At 35.9% G+C, this 9,758-nt stretch overlaps 1 protein-coding gene across 1 annotated transcript in view; it reads left to right on the plus strand.

Annotated features, from left to right (window-relative positions):
• Positions 1-6,643, plus strand: part of CDH19 (cadherin 19) — a 40,877-nt gene extending 34,234 nt beyond the window's left edge. The window contains exons 10-11 of the mRNA XM_075495678.1: positions 1,861-2,112; positions 6,153-6,643. Coding sequence (XP_075351793.1) covers positions 1,861-2,112; positions 6,153-6,643 — 743 coding nt within the window. The remainder of the gene's footprint in view (positions 1-1,860; positions 2,113-6,152) is intronic.
• Positions 6,644-9,758: the final 3,115 nt, after the last annotated feature.

Here is a 9,758-nt window from a genome sequence, read left to right on the forward strand (position 1 = left end):
TGAGATGAAAAATACACTGGTATTCCTTAAAAATTACTTTCTTAATGTAGGATATGGTGGGAGATACCAACTTTCTTGTTAAAATTATCTCTTTGTCTAAGAAACAAGATCGCCAGAAAGAGAAGATTCCTGTTAATACAAGTCTATTACTTCATCACTTCATGAAGACCAAATTTATAAACATTGATAAATACGAATATAATCTTATTTCCTAATATATTTTAAACTGCATATGCTGATTAATGATGACATCATAAAATGTCTTCTATATGTATTTTAATGTTATTCAGAACTGATATTGATTGAGATTCTTACAAAGAGTGATATAGAGGGGTAGTAAGCAAAACCAGTCTGAGGTGAACATGTAAGTGCAATATCTGATGGAATTGCAGGGAGGATGACCGCTTAGAGTCAGTCTGCTGAGACTACAAAGGGCTTCTTCAGACTCAGATAAAGTATACATTGCTCATATTGACTTTGCTAATTATTTGAATGTTCTGGCTAGGTGAATAAATCAATGGAAATAAGTTTTGGAAAGTTCAGACTATGTTAAACGGCAAACTACTTCCCTCAATATCTCCAAAGTTAAAGTTAATATATTAATACATGTTTCAATTCTCAGCCTCATTAACCTCTCACTCAGTGCCAGGAAGAGACAACTTGTTACGTTAAGGTCAAACTGTGTAAAAGCCGCAAGCCTTTCCCACCTTTGCTCATTCTGCACTAAGTTCGAGCAGAGCCACGCACAAAGCTATACACCCAGTTCCTTTTGGTGACTATTGATGGGGAAAAAAAACAACCCATGTTTTATAACATGGTGGGGTCACCCCTCAACCTCTACCTTTCTACTGCATTTCATAGAAATAGCTGGGTGAATTGGGATAGTCCTAGGCAAAAGCAAAAGTGAGTCTACAGATCTGGAGCATTTTATCTGAGAGTTATCTTCTGAATTTTGACAGAAGCCTAGAAGAACTTAAATGTGAGGGAGTTAACATCACTAGACTGTTTGGATAGATGTATCATACAGATGATGGTAGAAACTTTTTTTTTTCTACATACATGTATGCACACATGCAGTAATTCGCCCTGCCATGATAAAAAACTCTGACATGTAAACATTTATAGATGTTTCTTCTTTCTATTATACACAGATTTAGACAGGACTAATTTGTTTTGCAGCAAGCTAAATTTCAGATTTGAATTAGTTGATATGCAGCAGGAGCTGAACTTAAGCTGCTTACTGGGTTTTGTATGGAACTGATTTCTAAACACTAATAGTTAAATGCAAAGTGAGGGGAGAGCCTCTAGCAACTTTTCCCTAATTTAGATAGTGGGAGCTCAGCTAGCTCCAGTTTTTGAGTCAGGGAAAGAAATAAAAGACTATTTTAGTGGACTTTTTCTTGCTTTCTCTTCTTCCCCTTGCCACCTGCTTTCTCTGTGTGCTGCCAGACACACTTTTGAAGCCTTTTGATTGGTAAACTGTCTATATTTAATCTGTGAACTGCTGGATTGGTAGCAGCTGGTTACATGGAACCATTTTAAGAACCAATTAGTTAGTCTGAGCAGGTGTCAGCTACTGAACACGGTGGGATTTTTTTTAACTCTGAACATTAAAAACAGAACTCCTAGGTCAAATTTTATTATTGCCCCTGGAATACATATGACGAAAATAAATGCAATTATTCATGATTGACACAAAAAACCCACCACATGTCAGTGCCTGCGTTTACTTTTTAAACTTTGTTAATATGTAGCTTTACACAGTACCATTGTTTTTAAATAGGTCAGATTCCACTGGAGTTTTGCTGTTGTTGTTAAAAAGTGGTAAATGCATATCATGCATAATAATTTATCTTCTAGATAACACAGCTGGAATTTTCACAGCAAAAAGTGGCTTCAGGAGGCAAGAGCAGTTTTCTTTCTACTTGCCAATATTAATTCTGGATAATGGAACCCCACCGCTGACGAGCACAAATACTCTCACTATCACTGTCTGTGACTGTGACACCGAAGTTAACATCTTCTACTGTCGATACGGAGCTTTCATGTATGCCATGGGCCTCAGCACAGAAGCTTTAGTTGCTGTTTTGGCTTGCATATTAATACTCCTAGGTAAGTAGGAGTAAGAGAAATTACTTTGTTTCCTTTTACAAGTAGGCTTGATTAAGTGACAAACATGTTCCTTTGGAGGCCTGGAAATACTGTGCTATTGAGAAAAAAATGTAATAAGGCAAATGTTTCATTTATTTTCTGTTTTCTTCACTATAATTCACCCCCACCCCCACCCCCAGTTTTCAGTAAAATTTGAATTCTAACACGATGTCCTAAAAGCTGGCTTTAGTTGAGTCACGGTCCTCCCTGTCTGTTTTAGTCCAAAGTCTGTACTGAGCCCAGGTAAAGCTGAAGACTGCATTACACGAGGAAATTGGCTAGTATAAGAATATATTAGAAGGAGCAGTACCCTACTTAATCTGCCTTAGGTATGCCAAATGAAGAGCTAAGATCAATACAAAATAATAAAAGAAAAAGAGAATTTGGTACTCTCAGAAAGCAACTACAGAAACAAACAGGAAGTTTCTCTGTCATTTAATAAGCTTGCATCTCCAGACAGCCTTTTCTCCAAATGTTGGGCATCTCCTTTTTCCTCTCACAGGACACCAAATTAACCTCCATTACATTCGGGAGCTTGTGGATATGAAAAGTGGGTTTGAGACTGTTTTAAATGCACAGGAGTTGTGCTTGTCCCTTTGCAAAGGGTCATGCATAGCTGGCACATGGCACCCAAAACCAGACCAACCACCCAAGGCTGGCTGTTCCTGCACTGCATGGGGCTATAGCTGCTGCAAAACATACTGGAGCGACAGCACTCCGGGAAACAACTTCTTCCCCTGGTGAAGCATGCAGCTATAGCTGCTAAAATGCATTTCCTTTTTTTCAGCAAAAGGATATTCCTGCAGTGTTCAATGAGTGATTTCATGACACTGACACATTATAACAGCAGGTGCACTGTACTAATCATTCCCCAAAGGCTAAATATCCATCCTGAAACTCTGTACCTGTCCGAGTTAGTGAGGTTAAGGCACGGTAGCTTCTGAGGCCAGGAAAGAAAGGGAAGTGATAGAGCTGGGTATGTTTGTTTTCCAAGGCAAAATGACTGACCTTAGAGCTTGGTCACAAGAGATGACCTTAGAGATGCTGGTCATAGGCCTCAAAACCAAACTCAAGATGGTGCCAACAAAGCAACAGGGAAAGACTTCCAAATCCCTGTTGCCTGTTGCCTAATAATATAGCATATCCATACTATGCCATATAGCAGTATATTTCATAAAATGTCATATCTAAAAATAACACAAAACAATTGATGGTTTATGTTAGTGAAACCATTTTTCCACTAATGAAGCTACAAACAAACAACTCCAAAGTAAGAAAATGAAGATAGAATCAGGATTTATTTCACTAAGCAGTGTGATATCAAATCATCATTATAAATTGGTTTTCAAAAAAATTCTAAAAAAAATAAGGAAATATATAATTAGAATCAAAACAAGAAAACTGCAGCATAATATCTAGCTACACAAAAATAATGTCTGGAAAGAAAGAAGTAATAATAACAGAAATTACATTGCCTTAAGAAACAAAAACTTTCACTGAAAATTATTCTCTCATTGTATTTGTTAATAAGAGTAAATACAATAGTAATATTTTTAAAATCTTATATCACTGAAAGAAAAAAAATTTAAGTAAACCCTTTTTTTTGATATATGAAGGATATCTAGGTAAAGAACATTCTTTTTTCTACCCTCATTATACAATATGACCTCTACTAGTCTATAAATAACAGCATACAACACTGAGCATATCATCATTAACTACAAGAAAGCTGAGGCTTGAAAATGAAGGCTTGTAGCTCTATTCTGCTGCTGTATTTTGATCTGCCATAGTAGCAACAGAAGTCAAGAAAGACAAGTCCGATAAAGCTAATGGAACTATTTTGACTTTACAACAGTGAAAAAAGAAATTTAACAAGTTAAAAATCACACATATTCTGCATTCTGTCCACAAGGTTATGGCTTATTTTCCTTAGCAAAAGGAATAGAAACTGGATCTAATTATTTCCTGTTGTACCTTTGACCTCCTGACTGAATCTCTTGGTGACAACTCATTGAAATTTCTCCTCAGATGGAAGCCTATAATTTAGTCCCACAGTTAAATGAGTTGCCCAGATGCAGCATGCGTACCTGTTAATTATGAGTCACTATCTTCATATGACTTTGGGCTCTCAAAATTAAGTGACATGCAGGAAACTGCAAAACCAGAATGGCCTACAAAAAATACATGGCTTCTTATTTATCTCTGTGAACACATTGAATAGATAGGGCAAGGATGAAAACAATGGAAAGGTACCTCATAATTATTATGTCTAGATGGGAGTACTCTTGGCCAGACACCAGCCGTTTCTTGACTCCATAGCAAAGGCCAGGAATGCACTAGTTCGCCTACTTCCATCTCCTGGTTTCCAACAGAGAAGACAAGAACATACAATTGGATTTGTGGATTCTAGACTTCCCTTCACTCCCAGAGTCATCTTATTTAAATCTGAGCTTTCCTTGTCCCAAGCAATCTTCAGCAGTGGCACTGGAAAGCAGCCCCCGAATGAAGTCCCTGCCTTAGACCTGGCAGTCAGTGTGAGCTTACAGGAAGGCCAGTGTGCATTTCAAGTTTTCTTTGATTGTTGCAGGATATCTGAACCTGGTCACTTTGTGTTACGCACTGAAGGGACTGAGGATCAGGCAAACTGTATCACTGCATTATCCAGGCCATCAGTGGAATTATTCATCAAGGTCCTCTCTCCAGATGGAATAAACCCTTGGTGGCTACTGGGCTCATGCATATCACAAAAGTCAAAACAGAGATATAGATAAATATATTAATCAGAAAGAAAAAGAAAGTAATCTACCACACTCTTTATAGCTACACATATTTTAAATGTATTAAATATTCGAATACATTTTTGTGATTATTTAAAATTAAATAATAAAAGGTTCTATACATAATAAGTTTGCCACATATCTGAAACCTAAAGTTTTGTTTTTTTCCATTTTCCTGTATCATTATGCATATCATTAGAAGAGTTCACCATACAAAAGGTTTGGAGAGTTGAAACTATCTGGCTTTTGTAAATATATAATAACATTGTAGAAATTCTTGTTTCCAATGCTTTCAAGTTTGGTGTTGGTATCTCCCAGTCAAAAGATATAGTATACAGTAAATATGTAGAAATAAAGAACTACTTCTGGTCCCTTATATCCCAAAATGAGGTAAAATCCTGTCATTGTTGGTAGTTGTATCATGTTATGTACTGAGTAAAAAATTACAGACCATAAACCACTTACTAAATAGAACTGCAGTAAGATCTAGTTAAAAACTGAAATCATTAATCTTTGTGAAAGTCATAGACAATTTCAAAGGGATCATTCAGCTGAAAATGAAATGAGGTAGGATTAAAAAATAATGCTGTAAAATAAAATTTTAAAAAATTTTCATATATGAGAGAAACAAGCCACTCTGATTCATAGGCCTTGGTAGTAAGTGCTGCTGCAACATCACGCAAAATTTAGTGATAGTCTTCAAATTTCCAAACCAGTATAACAAAAATAATTGAACCACACCCTGCATAGTCTATGGAACCGAATGATTCAATAAACTGAGGAGGATATCTTGCTCATTGCCTCATTTTTCATTTGATCTTCCTGGGGCTTTGATCTAAGAGAGACTGAGAGATTAGGAATTTAAATTCTGAATGTGAAATTTATATATTATGTGATAAACCAAAGCAGTTTCAAAAAGCATAACCTGTTTTTCTATCAGTTTCAAACTCCCATCTACCAGAAGAACTGCTCCATTTCATTCACCTATTTTATAAGTCCCTTTGTAACTGTTTTCCCACCACATACTATGCTCACCTCAAAACCATAAAATCCATAAAAATTACAGCTCTATAAGTTTGTTAAGATAGCTTCATTTTGCAATAGCATTGTTATTAAGAAATGTTAACATTTTTTTAAGTCTTTCCAAGCACATTCAAAGTCTCTGGTTCTTTTTATTTTTTCCCTTGTTTTTTTTTTTTCTTATCTTTTCTTTTTTTTTGTCAGTGTTCTTTTTGGCAATTGTAGCCATAAGGCAGCAGAGGAAGAAGTCTCCCTTTCTGGAGAAAATGGAAGAATTCAGAGAGAACATTGTCAGGTATGATGATGAAGGAGGTGGCGAGGAGGACACAGAAGCCTTTGATATTTCAGCACTGAGGACCCGCACTGTCATGCGAATGCACAAACCTCGGAAGAAGGTCACCACAGAAATCCACAGCCTCTACAGGCAGTCTCTGCAGGTTGGCCCTGACAGCACAATCTTCAGGCAATTCATTTCAGAAAAGCTTGAAGAAGCGAATACAGATCCTAGTGCTCCTCCATATGACTCACTTCAGACCTATGCGTTTGAGGGGACTGGCTCTTTGGCAGGATCCCTCAGCTCCTTAGGTTCAAACATGTCAGACGTGGATCAGAGTTATGACTACCTTACAGACTGGGGACCTCACTTTAAACAGCTTGCAGGCATGTACACTTCCCATAGAAGTGTGGGGGATTAGTTACTCTTTGGTTTGTTGTTTTGTTTTCCTAAATCACAGCAACCAAAAACAACTGTGGATTTTTAAAAAGGAGATCATCCCACATTTAAGCATGAAAAATAAAAGCCCAAGGTTTGGGTTTTTTTTCTGGAAAGTCTTGGATGTAGAGATCTTTTGAAAGATCACACCAGGCATGTCATGAGGTGAGGGGATGGAGACTCCCGTTTGAAAATCTCATTGGCTATTTAGGTGCCCAAATGCAAACTGTGCTGCTTTGGATATCTAGGTCCCCTTCTGGATACTGAAAACCTGGGTCCTGCAAGTACAAAAGGAGGAGTAGAAGCCATAAGTGGATATTGTAAATATTCTGTCATCCATAAGCTTTAAACTGTTTCCAAAGTTAAGAAAGTCTTTTGCTGTTGCAGTCAAATATATTCATTAACCAAAGTTAAACATGCATATTTGTAATGCTTCATTATATAAATATACTTGTGTGAAAAATTAGACCCTAGATATTCTAATACGATTGTCAGAAGCGCTCACAGAATCATCTATTTATTGTTCTTAGGATGATAAAACTAAAACAAATGTCTGTTCCTATCAGTGTAAAAATAAAGACCTATTACAACTTCAGCAAGTATTTGCTGCCATTTTAGTTTTTAATGGAGCTATTGGAAAATGTATAAACCAATATTTAATTTAGCAAATAAGACAGAAAAAAAGAAATCAGTTCAAGTTAGAATCAATATTCAACGTAAATACTGCAATCGACCACATTATATATTACTGTACTTAGAACAAAATGCTATCCAAATACAGGCACTTTTCCTTTTATTAAGAGTTTAAAGGATGACTGATTTACCAGCACAGATTCATTTTTTTTATTATGGAATATAAAATTATCTGCAGTAGTCAGTTTTATTATAACAATATTAAGAATCTTTAAAATGCTAAGCCGATGGTTATAAAACTTTATGTATAACATTAGATAATAAGATAATAAAATGCTTTAATGTTAATTTCTGAAAATGATCCTGAATCATTCTGTGAGATTCAAGTCAGACTTCAAAATTAATTTCCCACTGTATTTTTTCCAAACATTCCATAAAATGAATATAAAGCTATCTCAGAATATTTCTTTACTCTTACTTATAGCACTACTCAGCAGCAATTTTGAATCTGAGGGTCATCAAATATGTTCAAAATGGTCTGTCTGGAAAAAGCAACCTGCCTGTTTTTTATTCACCTCTCTTCCATCAGGTACTTATTTTACAGAAATTACATCATGTAATCAACTGATACATTTCCACAGCTGAAAGCTGGCATCAGGATAAAGAAAATTATGCAACGTTTCTCCCCCTCCCCCCCCTTTTTTTTTTAATAAGTTTTTAGGTAAACACTACTGAATTACTGAGAGCCAGGCAAAGCTTGTGCAAGAAAAAACCCCAACCAAACAAAAAAAACAACAACAAAAAAAGGCATGTAATGTACAAGCTCTGCAATGTTTGCTACAATTGCCGTTCATTGAAGAAAACCAAGGCATGTAAGCTTAGTGAAAAGGTGCCAGTTCAGAGTTTAAATTCCTGTCAGCTAAAAATAAAACATATGTAGAAGTGTGAAAATCAGGAGAGATTTCCAATGTGAGGTCTAGTAAGGGTAGAAACATTATTCGTGATATTCATAGCTGGAAAAATACAGGGGGGTCATCCGACCAGGTGCAGATGAAGCAGCATCTGCTTCATAAGGAAAAGCTGGTTCTCTCCAGTCTTATGCTAGGACACAGTATGAATGAGCAGCTACAAAACAGCTTTAAAAGATGTACAAGTAAAAACATTGTATTAATGACTCTAACATTTGTGTGCAATGGCTCTCAAACAGATGTGACAAAATAACTTTTATTTGAGATAATATTGTACATATTAGTAATTTGCTCCATGGAAAGGAACAGAGAAAGAGAGAACAACTCTACATGCACTGGCTGTTGGAGATGGTGAAAAATACATTTTTAGGATTAGGTCTATAGGTTTATACAGATGATACCCTAAACAAACCCTTATTCCACAGATGGTCCCAGTGGCATTAAAGCAATTCCTCATGCTTTGAGTTTGTATTTAGTACAAAAAGGATAACAGTGTCTGATCTCAATCCAATGATTTTGTCCATTTATGTGGGAAAATAACCTCGAACACTCAACCATATTTGCACTTATATTATATTTTGCTCTTTTTACTGTAAGAAATTTTAACAATAAATAATTTTTGCAACCAGTGCATACCACTGTCATGTAACTTTTGTAACCAATGTATGCCATTGTCAGTAACTTCTATATGAAAGAGAATAATGACCTACAATGGATCTTAAATGATCTTTAGCTGAAAGGGCATAAGACCATGTTTGCACAGCAGAGAAAGGGAATGTTTTGCTCCATACTAAGAAGTTATTCCTAACTGCTACTGGGCCACATCTTATTAGGTTCCTGGTGTTCAATCTAAGTCAAACCTGTCAATTTATTTGCACATGTGAGAAAAGAATCACTGAACTGACCTAGTAACTTCACACTTCTTTTAATATGCTATACTTCATTTAGCTGAATGATGTCTGCAGAAAGGTTTTGTAGAAGTGTCTGCTTATTTGAAGGAAGTAAACATTCTGAGGAAGCCAAAATTAAACACATAAGAGATATCACAATAATTAATATTATGAAATCAGTAAGTGATAAGTTATAAACCAGAGTTCCTTATGATAAGATCTGTTAAACTGTGAAATGGTTTTCCCAAGAGAATCCTCCATTACCTTTATCTTTTAAATTTGTTAGTAGCTAGAGTTAGCTATGCTATTGACTGAAGTGAAGAGGGCAAGTTTGGTACCAGATGGTAAATATATATTCAGCAATTCATGACCTGCCTGATGGAATACAAGGAATACTTATTGACTGGTCAAAGGAAGTATGATCATACACACTGATTTTCTGTATGAATGCTTTGAAGAGATGTTCCTGTATATTTCTTTTTCTGTAACATGGCAATGAGACGGCTTAAGAACTGGTGAAATACCTGACAAAAGATTGGCTTCCTCTTTCAGTCCTTGCTCATAGGGATTCAGTGTTGTGTTATTGGTTTTATTATTTAAAAGCCAA

The sequence above is a fragment of the Mycteria americana genome, chromosome 2 (genome assembly GCF_035582795.1).
Source record: "Mycteria americana isolate JAX WOST 10 ecotype Jacksonville Zoo and Gardens chromosome 2, USCA_MyAme_1.0, whole genome shotgun sequence".
Lineage (NCBI taxonomy): Eukaryota > Metazoa > Chordata > Aves > Ciconiiformes > Ciconiidae > Mycteria > Mycteria americana.